Source organism: Hetaerina americana, unplaced genomic scaffold (genome assembly GCF_022747635.1).
Source record: "Hetaerina americana unplaced genomic scaffold, ioHetAmer1.1.p SCAF_6, whole genome shotgun sequence".
Lineage (NCBI taxonomy): Eukaryota > Metazoa > Arthropoda > Insecta > Odonata > Calopterygidae > Hetaerina > Hetaerina americana.
Genome location: NW_027287205.1, coordinates 44,203,909 through 44,223,914, shown reverse-complemented (window position 1 = coordinate 44,223,914; position 20,006 = coordinate 44,203,909). Strand labels below are relative to the sequence as shown.

General features: G+C 35.2%; 1 protein-coding gene across 1 annotated transcript in view; it reads right to left on the bottom strand.

The window, feature by feature from the left end:
- LOC139695326 (centrosomal protein of 170 kDa-like) overlaps nt 1-16,136 on the bottom strand; it is a 277,342-nt gene extending 261,206 nt beyond the window's left edge. The window contains exons 1-5 of the mRNA XM_071594033.1: nt 15,936-16,136; nt 10,273-10,362; nt 9,508-9,586; nt 9,038-9,174; nt 5,016-5,685 (exon numbers count right to left, since the gene is read on the bottom strand). Coding sequence (XP_071450134.1) covers nt 5,016-5,685; nt 9,038-9,174; nt 9,508-9,586; nt 10,273-10,362; nt 15,936-16,136 — 1,177 coding nt within the window. The remainder of the gene's footprint in view (nt 1-5,015; nt 5,686-9,037; nt 9,175-9,507; nt 9,587-10,272; nt 10,363-15,935) is intronic.
- Nucleotides 16,137-20,006: the final 3,870 nt, after the last annotated feature.

Sequence of the window (20,006 nt, the reverse complement as noted above, 5' to 3'; positions counted from 1 at the left end):
GCGCTCGTTATTGATGAAAATCTATCACGTTCATTACAGTTTATGAAAACCACTCAACAGAGTTCCATAAAACATTTAATTAACTGATTATATTTATTTGCATGCTGTCACCCAATCTGAAACCGTAGCAGGGTTACCAATTGTTTATCATTTAGATATCCTCTAAATTTTCCTAGTTTCCAAGGCCAAATATCCTGTTTTCCATAGGCTAGCCTAAAATCTAAATCACAATGAATGAACCAATTTCAAAGATTATTGTCTGAAATCATCTACGTAGGCATACAATATAATTTTCAAGTATATTGCATAAAATCAAAAGGTTTAATTGGAAAAAATATTTTAAAATCATTTGGATAACATATATTTGATACATAACAGTAATAAATAACTCGAAGAAAATTTAATTAGAATCCTTTCCTAATTTAAATGGGTGACTAAAATTCTTCCTAACCTTCATGCATCAAATCACACTCTGATCACACTAACTCAGAAAAATAGCACATTCACCTGAAGAAATTCAGAGTAACCTGAGGTGGTGGGAATCCAGCAGTCAGTAATCAAATTTTTTCATTTATTTCATTACAATTAGCAAGACAGGCAGGAAAACCTAATGAAAAATTCAAAAATCGGCCTTCCTATTTTAAACACTGAGCCCTTTTGGCAATTCATTGTGTTGGAGATGAAAAAAATGAAAAAACAAAAATATTTTCTACTGTTTGCTCAAATTCTTTGACTTTTTCAAACTTTCTATACCTCTACAAATTCCCTGAGATCTTCAGATTTTGCAAATAGGTAGCATAGTAGTTTAAACAAATGAGGTGTTGATATTTATTTAGCGATTTTATTTATCATAATGAAGAGAGCTTGGGGGCTTGAGGTGAGAATTGGGTTGATGAGGAAATTCTAAATATCACCATTGTAATTGAAAAGAATATTTTCGGGGATCGGGATGGAGCTGTGGCTAATGTACTGGCTTCCCACCCAGAGGACTCGAGTTCAAATCCTTGAGCCAGCAGATCTTTTTCAGTTGTATCCCAATCCCTACTTCAGATACTGCGTTGAGAGAACTTTGGGTTTGCTATCTGTCGCACGGGACATTGAGCTGTGGACTCTAGGGCATCTTTCATCATGAGTAGGCTGATGCCGGGTTTCTCTCCACCCTTCCTCAATTCCTATCCATTTCTTATGGCACTAGTGACCTCAGCAGTCGGTTGCCTCCCGTAACACTATTATTGCTGGGAATATTTAATCTTCCAATAACAAATAGACATTTTCTCTCACATTAACATAGCGCACAGGAACACATGACGTTCACACCAATTACACAATAGTGTTTCTGTGAAAAGTGCTGGGTTAATATTTTGTAATATCCAGGGATAAATTTTAAATAGCAATTAAATGTAAGTTAAAAGGTGTATTACTGCTTTGATCACTGACTACATGTTATAATATTTTTATTTTTGGTCATTTAGTGTATCTATTGGGGTTTAACAAAAAAACAATCCCTATACTCAACTCTTCGAAATTTCAAAGAGGTTTTCAATTCATTAGTGCGAATATATTCTCAAATAAAAATTAATAAGAATTTTATGCCTGGATAGCCAAAGCAAGATGCCATGGCATCATCATCCACCACTGAGGCCACTAAGTGCGACACATTTATCAGATTATCTTAAATCATTTTTTCATTTCAGTACTAATTGTGGCGGTTCATTTGTTGATGTAGCGGTTCATTTGTTTGTGCGATTCAGGGGTGTGCCACGAGGTGTCACCCTAGGCACGACCCACGAGGAGGCATTTTGACCCACGAGGGACTAGTCACGCCTCAACCCCTGCCGAGCGTTCATCCCTCTTGTGCACGTTGCACCCATGGCACATGTCTTACCGTGTTGACCTTGGTCTTTTATCCACAGCACTCAGAATAAATCTGCTGTTCATTCAAACGCTTTATATGTGCTTTAATAGTATTTCCTAGCACCGCCTGCGCTAAAATAATTTCCAGCACTCCCACACTAATAAAGCCATTCAGTCTTCCTTGTAATGCATGCTTCAGAACGAGAATAGTTTTTCATGAAAACTGGTTTTGAGAAGCTATAATAGTCAGGCATAACCATTAGAACATTCATATACATGCATTTCAACAACATATAGATACTTGAAATTAATAACAAAGCTACTGGAGCTATCTAAATTTGATCCTTGTATGAAATTATGGGCTCATACTTCTAAAACATTTCAACAAAATATACAATAATAGCTTTTTGGCACGGAATTTCCTTTGCGATATTTTTTTACTTCGATCCTCAATGCTACAGAAAAAATATAAACTTAGGAAATAACTACCTTGTTTCACAGAAATATTTATGACAAAAGTCAGAAACCACCATTGCATTTAAAATGCATAAAACTGAGCAAGGAGTATACCTAATTATCAACCAAGTTTAAGTGAAATCTTGTTTACAAGATAAGAAAGAGCATAATTCCCAAATCCCATCATATGGATATATCATTCTGAGGATAGGGGGACCAGAATGACCACAGATCCTTTTGCTATCCTGCCTACAGATCCTTTAGTCAGAGGCTGAATGCTCTTTTCTCTTCAAATTGTAATATTCTTATATTTTATTATACTACATATTGTTTACTCAACAATTTTATTTCAAGATGGTTTATCTAATATCTTCTACATGGGCCTGATGATTATCATTATGAAATGATGAAAGAATAGTTCCAGTTGGTTTAGGAAAACTAACATCACAATAATTGCTCCAAATTACAAACAGAAATGGATTTCAAATCAGGGTTAAGGTGGACTAGGGTACAGGGGTAAACATCCCACAATATAATGCCCACATTTACTCTGTGGTTTGGCCCATTGCATAACATAAGAATGACTACAATACATGAATTTCTGAAAATATTCTGGCTAGTTGATTTTTTACAAGAATTTATTAATTTACAATGTGCTTATGAATCGAAATATTTACTTGATTAACATACATGTATGCACTAATTTCTCAAAAATAGCCATTGTCATCATTTTCTAACAACATAAAAAACAAAAGAAATACTGCTTCAACAAAAATTTCCCATTTGATTTAAGGCTTAGTTTCACAAATACCATGGCTGCTTTAATCTATTTTAATATTTTTTTTCAATTTGGCATAGATGAGAACCACTTTCCAATTATTATTAATTCATGGATTATCAAATTTTAACTGCATTCTTGATTCAACTTTCAATTCTATTTTTTTGTTTGCTCCATTGGCTATATCCTTTGAGCTAATAAATGTCTCACTGTTATAATTCAAAATGAAGTTACTGCATTAATTTCAATTGAGTCTAATGACCAAAGAATGACACCAATTACAAATAGCAGATAGTTTTTGATTTCATTCATTTTAACTTCCCCCGGAAGTGCATCATGAATAAATTTGAAACAACATTTTAATTTTGAATACAGAAATTTCTGAGTGTAAAAATCATTCACCTTGAGCAGGATTTGAACCCAGATCCCTCAAAGTCCAACCGAATACTTTAGCATGTTAAGTTACCGAGGCTTCCTCTTACTTTTTGAAATTTTTGGAATTTTTTAAAGGAACATGATGTTATGACGAAATACTATGAATACAATGTCAGAGATTAACTTTTCTACCTCCCTTAATGTCATTCAAAATACCTCATCTTTTCTACCATCTAACTCACTTTCCCAGCATTTTCTGATCCGACATAGTCTTCGAGTATTCTATTGCCCTTTAGTGAACACTCTTCCAACGGTTTACATACACCTTTAAGTTTCTCCCATACAGACATGAGTCTAAGGAATTCATTATTTTGAATAAGAATTTATCCTTGAAACTTGTTTTGGAGTTCTGCTCTCTTAGTCATTGAAAACATTTAAATCAAAAAATAAAGTCAGCAAAAAGAGAGGTTACTGAAATAAAGTTTTTGATATATTTCTGGCTTCACAGTACTTTTGCATTGGTTTAACGAAGTTAAATTACCACTATGCACTTAATGGATTATCATAATCACAGAGATATTTCTCATTGTGCTATCAAGTTTAAGAAATTCCTCAAAGATTGCTTGACACTGCCGTCTCAGAGAATTTAAGGCAATTACTTCTCCATATGAGCACATAGTTATTATGTGGACTCATCAGTATTTTTAAATCATATGAATAAATATAGGAAAAAGTATTATGAACATGTGAAATGTCTATTCATTTTTTTGCCATGGTTCAATGGTATACTAACATGTCTGCATCATAATTTCTATCACTCTTGAATACACAGTATTCTGGATGCTTACAAAGTCAATAATACATCGATGTCCACTTTTAAGTTGATGAATACACTATCAAGATTTTTTCGCCACGTTAACCTCTATGGGATGCATGGAAAATAAATAAACTTGCAGTAGGTGCTACATTCATGGGAAAGCATTCAGACATTGCAATACATCAAACAATACATGTAAATAACTAGAGAGAGCACTAAACACACTCTTAACCAATTTATTCACTTCCCACACAGGTACTGAAGCCTGGATACTATTTTATGCAGGCATGAGAATATGCCTCATATAATGCCATACACTCATATCTTTATGTAAGAGAAAACATTGGACTTAATTCCAGTTATTTCTGAAGGACAATTGAGTATTTTCTACAAAACTTCCCCACTTAATGCTATTCCTATCGATTTTCTCCAAAATTTCCTGCACTGTGTTGGAATTCAAGAAGGTATCAATGTGTTACCCAATATATACATTCTGCCCTCAAAATGTAAAACATATTAAATTGACACATAATGTTCTCTTTATATAATTAGGTTTAATTTGAGTTACTTCTGTAGGTTGGATTGAGTATTATCCACAAAAATCCTTGACTAAATGTTATTTCTTTTCAATTTTCTTTCCTGATTTTTCCCACTACATCTTAAACTCCCGCAAATGTTTCCCAATCTCCTAAGTCCCATCCTCAAGCTTTAAAACATTATTTGAATGATACATACCTGTAGGGCAGCTGCTAATGAGCTCTGTGATGGGTGCTGTCATCTCGGTCCCCGTGAGTGAATCCTCAGAGAAGGCCGAGTGTATGCTGCCCATACTGGAACTTGCCTGAAGGTTTGGAACTGACAGCCTCCTGTCTAACTCACTCACTGCTTCCATTTCCCTGGTGCCCAACACTGGGTCTAAGACATGGACAGCACTTGGATCCACAAAGCCCACACTCTCCTCAGGGCTAACACCAGTCACCATCACTGGTCCCTTTGGATCAATACCACCACTGGCAGATCCCTGTGTGACACACTGAACACTTGCACCACTCTGTTGCATTTGTGTTTGGAGCCCAGGCCGCAGCATGGCCGTGGGTTGGGGGGGGAGTTTGATTGTCTGACCCTGTGGGTGGGGGGGAGTCGAGGCCACCATTGCAGGGGTTGCAACCATTTCGCTGCCAACACCATCATAAGCATCAACTTGGAGGGAATCGGGCTCCATTGCATTCTGCTCTGTGCGGCTGCTGGGGAAGAGGGTGTGGTGTGTGTGAGGGGCGTGATGGCAACCTTCGGCGCCGCCATTCACCTGGTTCCTCCCCGTGAGCACTCCTTCGCTGCTTGAGTGCCTCAGGGGAGCCTCAGGTGTTGTGTTTGACGATAAAGAATTTGAGCCTTTGGACAGCACCTAAATGCAAAAGAAAACTCTTATATGGCATGAAAAGTTTCATTTATAATCATAATAATTTGGATTCAAAGGACCATTATCATCAGCTATTAATATAAGTGCTTAGGGTCACTCACGCCAGGGACACACTCTATTAGCACAAAAAAATATTTATTTGATTAAGTACATACGTTCCCAATAATGAGAAAAACTGATAAATATATACCTTGCTATTTACTGATCAAATTAATGCAATGATACACGTATTAGTAGGAGTTGGCTTTGTAAGAATTGCACTTTAAAAATTTGAGCCTTCAAAGTACGTTGCCACCAATTGAAAAATGCATCATATTGTGCTGCAAGTTTTTACAGTGAACAGATGGTGAATAGTTTAAAATAAAATAAGGCAAAATATACCGGTAATCATATGATATATGGTCATTTGGAAATACTTTATAATGTACAGTTATTATTTACAGCCATACATTATGATAATCATCAATGAATATTCATTGTGGTCCACTATATCAGTATTGTAATACCATTTCTATGATGCTAAGATGTAATAGATAATTGACGCCTTATTTCATTTTTAGTAGTTAGGTGGTGAGTAAAAATAGTTCACAAATATATATTGCCTAGTGCCACCTGAAGCTTAAGTTCATCCTCGTTGAAAATCAGAATGAACTAATCATGACTGATATATTCTATTGTTTTAGGCTTCACTTTGTGGAAGTATTTAATATCCATACTAAATGGAAAGACTTGTATTTTTCCAAAGATTTGTGAATTTAAATCTGTGGAAAAGTACAAGTCTTTCCTTTTAGTATGGATAATCATGACTGAGTTACTGCTTTAAAGGCTAAATAAACTCTTTGCTGTTCAAATCTAAACATTTAACAATCATTCATCTGTAATGTGTGAAATAAGTGACAACTGATCAAGGAAGGAAACTAGGGTGGCATTCGTGTTGAACTGTCATGTATTTAGTATCAGTGTAGACTTAAGAGGCATCTGATGATGCAGCCCTCAAGATTCCACTAACCTCAGGAAACCTGCTATAGATTTTTTGGCTTGTCATTAATAAGTCTTAAGGCAATCAAGAGTAGCGCTGAGAGGCATTTGGGGAAAACAAATGGAAAATAATATTTAAATAGTTCTTCAAAAACTATCTCTCAATATTGCTCAATTCCAGGGCATACACTTAAACAATGTGTTTATCTTTTATATTAGAGCAAAAAAAATAATTTAGAAATGATTTCATCAGTTCAGCTACTGTACAAAAAGTTACTCTACGGTAGGATAGTTTTATTTATTTTTTGTTGTTTGAATTTGTCTTATTATATTACAAATTAATAGGTATTTGTTTATTTTAATGCAACAATTTCAGAGTGTAAAAATCATTCACCCTGACCAGGATTCGAGCCCAGATCCCTCAATGTCCGATCGAGTGCTTTAGCCAGTTCAGCTATCGAGGCGTCCTCTTAAACTGTGAAATTTTGGGGGCTTTAAAGGAGCCAGAAGTTGTGATGAAGTATCATACATACAATGTCACAGGCATTCGTAGTCATGCGCAATGCACCACAGTCCGCGAGGTTAAAGCCAACTGTAAACACTAAGGGAGTTTTACCTTTGACAAATTCCAAGAAACTGTGGGAGATTCCGCGACAGTAACTTTTTGATGGAGTTATCCGCTAATATACATTGCAATGCAACAATTTCAGAGAGTAAAAATCATTTGCCTTGACCAGGATTTGAACCTGGATCCCTCAACGTTTTGTCACGAGGAATTGGTGTATTTGAAATGTAAATTTGTTCTAGCCTTTAAATGTACAATACTCAAGAGTGATTTACAAACTTCATAAAAAAGGAAAATGGCTGGTTTATTGGTTAAATATTGGAAACGTAATTGTTAATAGATTGTCCATGGCGTGGAAAATATAATTGTAAAATGTTCCATATGCAATCATTTAATTTTATAATTAGCCAAAGACGTAGACATTTAATATTAGTGATCTAAAAACATTTCAAATGCTACAGCAATAGCAAGTGCAGAAAAAGATTAAAAATTCTTAATACTACAGCAAAGAAAAACTTCTGATGATGTCATAATTGCAGAGGAATTGATTATCTAGTTAACAAGATGCTATTTATTCTCTAGTCTCAGCTTGCTGAGTTAGCTCAAATAAAAATTTAGTATTTCCAACCTTAAGAATACAGCAAACCCACTGTTATGAAATACATTTTGGAAAATCACTCACTCTAAGACTGATGAATGCTAAGAACACTCACCCACTTTCTATCAGTTTACATGCTACTAATGCAATAATCATGAAACAATCTCCTCGGGTTTTGCGGTATTTTGATTAAAATTGGTTTGATATCATTGTTTTTAATAAATGTTAAGGAAAAGGAATAGCATTTCAATCTCATCCAAGAGTTTATTTTCAATGAACTACACGATGTTTAAATACATAACTGCAACATGGAACTTGATTATGCTATTATGAATTTTACCTTAAAAATAGAATATTCCTTGTACTTAAAATATAAAGAAAATTAATCACTTATTCATTTAAATGTGCGTATTATACTAGACACAACTGAAAAGAGTTTGCAATTGATTAAGTACTGATATATCTATATTTAATCAATTAATGATATTTAAGGACACATGCTCACGATTTCAACCAGCACTAAAAAAACTTAAGGATGTGGATGTTTGTTGTAGTGCAGTTGATCATGGATATTACAAGACAGTCCTTGAATGAAAATAAATTAATGCTATTAATATGTAGATATTACTCGCTCAGATACAAAATTACTCAAACAAAAATAGATTTGTCCATTCGATAACCTCCCCTCTTGGAATTAAAAATATTATTTACCATATTTCACATACAAATGCATCGTACATAGAATATTTATTTTCATGCTGAATACTTGGATTACAGAGAGTTAATTAAAAAACCATTTGGACCACATTGATAATAAAGCAAATTATGAATTGACATGCCCAAAAGTTAAAAAGGTTTTTAAATTTAAGGTTTGGAGCCAATTTTAATAAAGCCATTTTAAGTGATAAATATGAACAACACCATGAAAATCACTGAAAAAAAATTTGGTGCACACCCATTTATCTTTATTGAACTTCTTGTTTTCAAATTACATACATTTTACATGGCCAAAATAAGGCTTAGAAATTAAAAATGATAAATCAAATTTGTCACTTGAGACAAATCGCGAACCAATTTTCATAATTTGACTCTTCGAAATAAATATAGTATAAAATTTTCTGAAATCAGCACATGACATGAGAATATATTAGACCAAGACCAATTTTTTGTATAATCAGTGTAAGTGAAGAACTTACCTGAGTTTTCTTCACAACATCTTTCACTGCTTCAGATAAAACAGGAGCAGAGATAGTGGCAGTATTGCTGATTTCTTGTTGAGCTTCTCCTTCACTAAAGGATTTCACTAATTTTTGAACTTGGTAGATGGTAGAATGTAAGCCTTATTAAGGATAATCATATGTTTCACATCAATGGCTTAACGCCACATGCATACAAGAATTGTTTCCAATAAGTTCAGAGTAACATTTGCATGTTACAAAAAAATACACTTTACTGAATAAAAAATATCACATTTAACTCAAAGGTTTGTATAAATCATGAGCTTAAAGCCATTCCATTTAATAAACTTTTGAAGAGGTGAAAGATAGATAGATAAAATTAAATCATAGCAAATAAGAATATATTAATTTAGATACATCTGAATGAAACACCAAATGGAAACATATACTTTAGTGATGCCTTTCATCAGCATGTTTATAAAGGATATCATAACCAAACCTTAGTCGATCCATGCTTTCTAGCCAAACGTATGTCTGTCCAGGAATTCTTACTTCATTGACAAAAGTCTGTAAAGAAAGCGATAGAAAGGAATCAATAAATCAGAATTAAAATGAATGAGGCACCAAATTAAATCAGCAAACCACATCTTTATGGGCCACATGTGGACAAAGAACTAATTCTGCTCCTGATTTCTGATTCTGAAGCTCTCACCGCAACAGGCACTCAATTTTTATGATATTATTCATCTCCATATACATGCACTTGTAGTTATTCGGTGGGAATGAATGGAATTTGAGAGTATCCATTGTAGACTTTATGTTAGCTGATTGCAATATTCGCATAAGTTTATTTTCATTTAAAAGAATTTACAGTACAACTTCATGATTACACAAAGAAATTTAGATGGTGGCACATTCATGACAATTGATAATAACATAATTAATCACAAAATATTATAGAACAGTTTTGAAAACACTTTCCAGTGAGAGGATCTATTGATAATATTTTTGATAGACCCATCAACGTTAACTCTAGCACAGATGGCTTGGAATCTAGCACATAAATGCCTAAATTGAGAAAGAAGATATTTGAAAATTTTCATAAAGAGAATAATTAATTTTTAGACACATGTCATCACTTGCATGATGTGTGAAATTTTATTACAAAGAAATTGAGCCACAAAACAGAGCTTTTTTTATAAGGATGCACACAATCATGCATGACATAATGAAGGTCAAATGAACATACTTACCCCATTTGAGCTATTGAGATCCTTCACTTGAAACTTCTTCTCTTTATAATCAAAATTAATTACAGCATGACGCTTATCTACACTTCTTGACTGTGGAACAAAGAGAGAAGAAAGGTAAATTGTGTCTCCTTGCTGGAGAATGTAAACAACTAAGTTGTCAGCTGAAGGATGAAAAATGTGAAAATTGAAATGAATGCTAACTGCATCAGAATTACATTATTATTTCCCATTTCAATTGAATAAAAAAGAGCATAAAATTGTTTTGATTTTAAATCGGAAATAATTAAATAAATTTTCTATTCTGCCCGGCACACACCACATGAAATCATGAGGTGAGGAAATATGCCACAATTTATTTCACTTGAAATATATTTGCTCTTATTGTGTCCACAATAACACCTCTTCTGATGAATTTCAGCTAAACATAAACCTTACCTCCTATGAAGCTAAGGCAGCTTGAAATTGATAGAAATTGTTACAATTAGACATTGGTAATAAATGCTATGCCTATAATACAGAGATTTACAATTTGGCACTATATTGTAACAAACTAAAGTTCATTTCTAAATAACATCAGAATACATAAAATTATTTGGATACAAAATTAGTCTCAAACATGTATTCAAAAATCAGTTATTGGGATATGAGAAAAATCAATTCTCAGCAAATTTTAAGTAGAATTGAAGTTCAGGAATTTAAACCTATGGTTAATTAATAAAAAAATAACCATGAAAGAAAATACTAAAATTATGGGGTGATTTAAAAATTCATTTTAGGAAATCTAATTAGTTAAATATGCACAGAAAATCATAGAAACTTAATGGAGTCCTGCTAACACATTAACCGTTAAAAATTGTGAATTCTAAGAAAAACACCACGATTTCAGTTAATTAGACTCTGAAATGGTCAACTCCCATTCATCTAACATTTACTCATCTCTATGAGAATAAATCTAAAAGGCACCAAAAACATTCAAATAGTTCACTCATGAAATTAAAGACAGTGAGAAGCCAACAATATAAATCTTAGCATGACTAAAAAAGTTATCTGTAAAAGTTACCTGATATAAACCTTCTCAAGACATCCAATCAACTGGGAATAGAAACTAAGCATGCAAATATTTCAGATACTCCCTTCACTAATTGGTGATCTTACAGAAAACCTTGAGATTCTCTACCATCCAGGTACACTACATTACAAATGCAAACCAACCTCTCTCTCACAAGCCTACAGCAATAATGAAAATTGGAAAGCTCCTTATAGACCAACTTTATCTTTCATAATGCCATTAAATGGTTTGGTGAAAGTGGAATTTCTAGGAAAGCACCACTGAAGCATGTAACTGGATAATTTGGCAGAGATCCAACAGCCTTTTTCCTGTTTCAAGATGAAATGGCTACGAATGGATCTAATGACTATTTTAAAATATAGTTGCCTTGATGGGTTTGATACTACTGCTTCTCATTGAAGACAAAACACAGGGAAACTGGGAAATTTGAAATAGCATCTAGAATGAAGCATTTTGAAGACAGGACAATTGATTTAGGATTTAAAAAGAAAATATTGGTGAAAACATTTATATGGAGCATGGTATTGCATGGTGCAGCAACTTGGTTATTGAGGCAATATGATAGGAATTGATATAAAGATTTTGAGATGAAGGTTTGCAGAAGGATGGAAAAGGTGAAATATATGGAAAGGAAAATAAATAAGGAAGTGCTAGGCAGGAAAGGGATTGTTGGGAGAAGTGCAAAAGAGGCAGGAAAGATGTATTCTAAGCACTGATAGGCAATGGGATGTTCAAGACTGTGTTAGAGGGGAAGATACTGGGCAAGTGAGGGAGAGGGAGGAAAAGGATGGGCATGTTGGATTTTTTTACTCGCAAGGATAAATTTACATATAGGTGGAAAATCATCATTTTAAATATTTCAATTTTAATATGGAGCAATTAATTCCTCTATTTTTGCCTAAAAATAATAATTTCAATTTCCACCTTGAGAGCCATGAAGATAGTATATCAGCCCAGTAACATCAAATGTCAACGGTCCAAATCTTAGCTCAAGTATGGACACTAAGTTTGTCTTATTGTTAGGATTAATTGCTTAGTTAAAAATCGTTAGATAACTTCAGCTGTGGGTGCAATGTAAAATTAAAACTACAATTAAAACTCTAAACTTGATCAGTAAATAATACTCAATGCTCTTTTCCAGCGATTGAGAATTATTTCTATTACTGCAGGATTGCAGTAATAGTAATTATTAATTCCTCATAGATTATATATTCTTGTCTTAAGTTTCATGACTTCTCCAATGCAGAATTACAGAGTGAGCAAATAAGTGTCCTTCTAGGTGTGAACTCAATTGTTTCAGCAAATTTTCAATTCAAAAAATTACCCAGTTCATAACTAACTGTATCTCACATGAGTTAAACCAAGGTCGAGGGTCACTTTGAATACTTTATTCTGCCATCTTTGGGAAAGAGAATACCTTTCATTACAATCTACCTCCATACCATATGATGACAGTAAAATAGGAAGCACCTCTCACATACACTAGTCATGGTCTTGTTCATAAACAAAAATTTCAATCACATTCATAGATAAGGTAATCATTATCACTACTGCAATCCTAAGATTGTTTTCCTGCAACCTTGCTATCTTCTCTATTTAGTGTTGATTCTCGTACCTCCTGATAGCTTCTCTATTATACGTTCTTCTTAATTCGTTCTAGGTGCTACTCTCTTGGTCTTACTAGTGGGATTTTCCCTTCTTTTACATTTGTAACTAATCCATTGTGCTTCAAGGTGCGCCCAATCCATCTAGTTCTTTTTTTCTGTATAGTGTAGCACCCTTTTCATTACAGCCCTTCTATATGCTTCCCCGTTCTTCACTTTTTCTTTCCATTTAATCTCCAGCATTCTCTTCCAGGACCATGTTTCAAAGGTTACCATTCTAAGCTGATTCCCTTTTCCAATGTTCCATGTCTCAGATCTGCAGAGTCCCATGCTCAATTTGAATGGTTTGACTAACTGATTCCTTGTTTGCAAGCTTATACTCTTTTAACATGTAGTTGCCTCTTCTTCATTAATGTCTTCCTCAAGCTTGCTTTCCTTCACTTAAGATCGAACTACTTCCATCCTAACTTATACCCTTGGTCACTTAGATAAAGGATTCCGGTTGTTCTATTTTCACTCTCTTAAAGGTTCTTAATGCCAAGACCACTGTAATGCTGTGGCAATGATGCTTTTTACATCATAACAGTTATCTCTCTCCAATCACTATAATAGTTTAAATGCTTCAATGTTTCACTACCTAACACCTACCTAATGGAAGATATAGATTATATTTATCTTCAACGTGTCCCATTAAACACAGTAAAAATAAATGGTTCATGAGCCTACTTCTCCATTCATTTGTTGGCCAACAATATGTCAGGAGAATTCATTGAACTTTTTTTACTATAGCATCCAAAATGTGATTGGGGAAGATTTTGAAATTAGTTTGTTTCATTGATGATGACATAAATAAAAAGGAGATGTGTATGCTTCCTGGAGTAGGAAATTGGCAAGTGAAATATGAAGGAAAAAACAATGCTGGAAGAATGTGGAAACAGCAAGAAGAGACTTAGGATTATTCATCACATAACATCCTACACCAAGTTCATAACTTATTAGTATTTTTTTAAATATTAAGTTGAATTAATATGATAGCATGCACCTGTATAATATATAACTTCATAGTTTAGCATACAAGTAATTTGTTGCATACAGTGTTGTAGATCGAGCTAAGAGATAATAACGCAAAACAAACTAAAGTAATAAGTAATTTGGATACCGATTTGTCACTTATGAGGAAAAGGCATCTAGGAGAGGAAATAATCTGATTATGAAGCACAATTTTATTCATTAATGCATTTGAGAAAATGCCAAAATCCAGAATTTTTTTTAACTTAATTATTTTGAATTACTTAATGACATTAATACGTAATATGAAGTCATATTGGTACCCATTCTCTAATATGTAATTCAAGTAATGAATATAATATAAACAACAGTGAATGATTAGATATAATTGGGTTCATTTTGATAGTTAATACTGGTAGGGAGGATCTAGATTTTCACGTTTTCTGTTAGAATAGCAAATAATAAATATTGCAGCATGAAATACAGAGGAAATAGAAATTACTCCAAATTTGCTGTGAAAAATTACTTTTTTTGACCTAGTGAACTATCAAGCAATCTTCATCCAGCATTGATCTGTTTATGTGGCTGGTACATTGCAAATTTTCCCTGATTCATGCCATAATCACAATGACAAGTTTAAGTCAAGAGTCTAAGAAAGTTATGCAAAAATTTGAGCAAAACATATTTGCGCTAAAATATACAACAGAATAAAGATAAATTTTAAGAATAAAAAGTCCTAAATAAAATATATGCTTAAAATATAAGATTTTCAGTCAATGAACTTTCATAATTTCCCACCTGAGAAATTTAATTAGCAAAGAAAAAATCTAGACTTAATAACAGTCCCATTAATGTAGAATACTTTTTCAGGGCTCTAAAAAAAAGCTGACTGGACTGGCATTGCCTAGTTTTGATCACTGTGAGATATGGCTTCTAATTATGATCCAGTTTGATGAATTTTGAAAGTGTATCTCAAATCATTCCTGTATTTTATTATGACCCTGATAGTAAGTGCATATAATGGGTTAAAACTAGCTGTAGAGGCATTTGCCCTTTTAGACCATTGGGCAAATGTGACGGGATGACACCACTGTACAAATCCAAGATGGAATGCCACCATTCAAAATTTGTGCTAAAATGCAATTGAATGTTTTCCCTATTAATAAGTGTATCAAACCATTCTTTCAAGAATAGAACAAAATAGAATAGAAAACAAATAAAAGATGTCTCAGGGCCAGAAAAAATGTTTGAAAGAATTCATGCGTATCTCATAATAGTAGTACATTGGAGGTTTGGTACCCGAAAAATCACATAGCTTGTTGAAGTTAAGTTATAGGTGCCCAGAGACATAACCCTAAAGCAAACCTGAACCCTCCAGTCAGTAGTCCAGGACTCTACCCACTGGACTACCATATCCCACTTCCACTGAATCATAGGTGAAGGAAATTTGAATGAAGAAGTTTTGAAGAAATTAATTAAAGAATTCATATTTCATTTCAGAATCCTAGTATCAGATATTTTTTCCAATATGTGCACAGGGTAAGAGAGCATGAATAAAATTAAAATGCACGAAAAATACCATGACCTGATGATATCATGACTAAATTAAACTTAAGTAACAAAAAATAAATAATCATGTAAATACTACAGTGATCTTTAGACAATACTAATATGTTAATGCACACTTATCGCAGAATATAAATGTGTTGAATAAATAATGACCAATTTACTCATTTTTTGGCCTCAGACGCTCTCCATTCTTACTTTATCTAAACATTCAAGAATCATTAAAAGGTGAAGTATTGACTGATTATTTGGATTCGGTGATGTATAAGGATATGACTCTAAGTCTCAGGACTTTTTCTTAAGAAATTCCGCAACGGTAGGGTATATATAATTAAGCTCTATGCGAAGGAGTTTACCTCTGAAAAAACTTTTTTTTGAGGAAAATGTTTTCATTTAATAAAAAAATCAACCTTCACCTTCAGTGTGAGATCGCACTCTTCCCGGCCGACGAACAGCATGGCATGCGTCGCGAGGGCTAGCAGGGGGGGAGCGGACGAGGACACCGGGGGTGGTGGGGCGGACGGCGCCTCGCGGAGGAGGAGGGTGGACTGCACCAGGCGCCAGGAGACGGCCCCCCCCTCCGCGGCCTCCACGTCCGCCCCCTCGCCCCCCGCCATGAAGGGGCCGAGGGACCTAGCCAACGACCACCGCCCCCCGCCGCCGCCCCCCCGAGGTCGACGGCGCCCGCCCCTTCCAGCGGAAGCGGCCTTTCAACTCCTCCCTCTCTCTCTCGAGCGACCAGGGAACTCCACCCCCCTCGCCAAGCCTTGGTGCCGGCCGGGTGGAGAGGCCGGGAGGTTAAGGCGGCGGACAGGGCCCTATGCACCTGCGGGAGAACAGAGGAGAATGGATTACGCACTTCCCAATACGAGTCCCGTGGGACGAAGACCATACATATTTCAGAAAAAAATATCGATTCACTCAAAGTACATAGATTTCCATTCCAGAGAAATTTCCCAGAAATGGGAAGCGGAGGTTAAAGTTAAAGCGAGCGGAGATTCATTTTATAAGGATTTTATTAGTGCTACCTACAGTGAAAATGGTAAGCGGATTTGAAGATGGGTTTATTGTCACCTAGGGTTGTGTCTTATCACATGAGATTACGACAAATATTCAGCGGTAGATATCCAGCCCGTGTCCACATCCAAAACTTAAGTTAAACGGCAGAATTACTAATAATAATCTGGGCCAAGAAAATGAAGTGTCCGTGATACTTAGAAGATAACAGTTGAGAGGGACCGTCCAAAACCCACATATAGCAGGTAGAATAGCTTGCTTGATAGACTGATTGATTTTTCCTTTGCCTGGGCTGAATCGGACAGCACTGCCCCTTTTACCACAGTCCAGGGCCCAATGGCACACATAATTTTATTATTATAGCATTGAATAATAAAAATGAAAAATATTATTGATGAAACATATTCGAAGTACAAACGTTAAGAGTAGTAAAATATGAAAAGTTATGGTGATTAAAAATTAGGTGGAACAAATCACGTATTTGGGTATAGTTCTGAGGGAAGATGGAAGTAATGGGATAGCAGCAAGACATTGACGGATGAAAGAACATTGCAAAGAGGAGGGAACCCAAGACGATATGCTAAATAAAGAAGTAAATGAATCGATCACTTGCATAGAAAGTGGCGCTATATGGCTCCTATAACTAATCTTTATAGATCAGCGTAGATTGGAGGCTTTTCCCGTAAGACGTATGTCTATACGATTAGGGATTTTTCATAAGGCACTAATCGGTTAATTACATCTGATAAATATACTTTATAGAATAATCAAGAGTCATAATTAAGATAGTTTTTTGAAAAAAACGTTAATAACACTGCCTTCTTTGACAAAACATTGTACCATATTTTTCAAAATAATTTCGAAAAGTACTAATAACACCATATTTCCGAAATAGTGTAAATAAAATTCGTGTCGAGGCATCTTTTTTATAATATTTAACACATCTCTTGCTTTCTCGTAAACGTGGCTAATGCAGAACGAATTTCAACTGCGACGGAAGATAATTGCGCAGCTTGAAGGAAAGAAGAATCGAAAGAGAATGAGACGATGGAGCATCAAGGTGCATTTTCATCCATCTATCTAACATTTCCACCTCTGCTTTTAGAGCGAATGGCAAGTTTGCTTCTACATTTCGCACCCCTAAAGCTTTTGATACACGGAGCAAGATAAATGTTTAGCTGCTAGATGCAGCTACAGTAGACGACTTTTCAATCCATATCTATCGATCGATAAAGTCGTTGATAGACACTCTGAAGGTTAGGAGCAGGAGGGCAGAGGTTCACTATTAATGAAATTGGATTGTTGGAAGTGTTTGCTCCGATTCGGTGTTCTGATTTACGTATGTGGTGAATGAAATGGGAAGGTAAAGATAGGTTTGTGAGAGTAAGAGTTGGGAGGGGAATTTTTAGAAGTGTGGGAATAATACGGAAAGTGTTGGGAGCGGAGGGGGGACGGAAATATATGAAGATTGGGGAAATTAATGTCTAATGTTAATACCAGGTTCATTCCAGGAATCCAGGAGCCAGACTAACGCCTGCTCTATTGTTTTGAGTTTGAGTGGAGGGTCAGAGGGTGGGAGGGATGCTAACATGGATACATTATAGTATTTATCAAAGGGAGTGTTGTGCTCGGATGCGGGTTTCGGCGAAATATGGCCATTGTCATACAGGTAGTTGTTGCCAAATCGAGCCAATTACTATTCTAGGGTTTCTCATAGGTCTTGCCAAATATGGCCATTACCATAGTTTTCACATAACTGAGCCAATAATTGTTTTAGGGTTTCTCATATCTTAGTCTCGTGAAATTATAGAAACATTAACTAAGATCTAAAAATTAAAATCGAACTGATTTTGACATCTAAAGATAAGAGGAGGGGTAGCAAAATCAGGATCCTTCGAGAGATGAGCATGGATAGATACGATCATTGATAGTAGTCTTTATTTTGGGGCGAGATCGAGACTATTGAGTCTTTTCTACCACCTCATCCCTAAAGATGTATCTATGCAACATCAATACTTGAAATTAATCGGTAATCAAAGAGAAATACACATTTGACAACTCTTCTAGTTTTAAAATAAGTGTCTATATATCTACTGGTAATTGCCTACGAATCACTTGGGATATTGCATTACACGTGGAACAAAACAATCGCCATATCTAAACTATTTGCTACTCCACAAAGATTCCTACTTGTTGCGTACATTACTGTATGTTGTAACTAGGAACAGCGTAGTTGTCTGGTGATTATAGCGCTTGGTTGCTGTTTGGAAGGTTTCGGGTTCAAAGGTAATTCCTCCGGACCAAAACTTACACGTTAGGTTTATCTAAGTACTCACGACCTTAACTTTGTGTATGCCAGAATTTTCTGGCTAGTCGGTGGCTACATAAGGGAGAAGTAATTGTAATTACCCCGCGCAAATTCCTCACATTGATAAAGTGACTTTATACGAAAAAGACTAACTATTAAACAGACTTCTGATAATTACTGTTTTCTATGGTAATTTAAATGCTTGGTTATTAGATGAGGAGTAGAGAAGAAAAGACTGGAATTGTGGTGGCACAGTAGAATGATGAAAACAAGGATAGACAGAGTAACAAATGAAGAATTACTTTAAAGAGTGGATGAAGAGAGGCACGGTGGGGAGGGGGGGAACTAATGGTACACATGCTGTATTGCGCTTTTTTTTACTAAAAACCACTAACTTAAGGAAACAGGAGGAATTACAGAGGGAGTCCTTGAATTAACTATGAGGTGCGAGTAGGTAGTGGATGGTGCAAAAGTCAATGAGGGAATGAAGAGATTGGCAAAAAACAGGATAGTTTGGTGAGCTGTTACAAGCCACTCATCGGATTGATAATCCGCGATGAAATAATCATGCCAACTTGGACAAAAATAATAATCAATGAGATTGTAAGTTTTGTGGTAATTAGATATGCACATACATACTCTTCCAGCCGTTCCCTTCTGGGGTAGGCAAATTAATAAGAGCCACATATATTTCACCACTAGCAGTCGAGTGGCGGAGGGGGGAATCGGTGAGATTAATCTCTCCGTTTGGCATTCCATTTTTATCACGTGAATTTCAGAGTACAAGGAAAAAAAATGCTGCCGTTTATTTCCGGATGACTGAGCACCGAAAGACTCCAGTAAAGCTTTTAAGGAGTGGATTTCGCCGAGAAATTCCTTAAACGTGTACATATTTTCGAATATTTTCTTATGCACACCGCCGTCTTAGGACAGGCGCACCACGATGTTATACCGATTCGCGAATATGTGCAGCTTATAAGCCTCATGTAAAAATCTATAATGCAAAACTTAAGATAACGCAAAACTTACCTCGACAAATAAGGACAGCAAGGCTCGACTATTCAATAGATCATTTTGAAATGTTCAAAGCTAAATCATTAGAGCTGGAGCATAATATCTACTCATTATTTGATAGTACTGTGCTTACGTTATCTATCTGTTA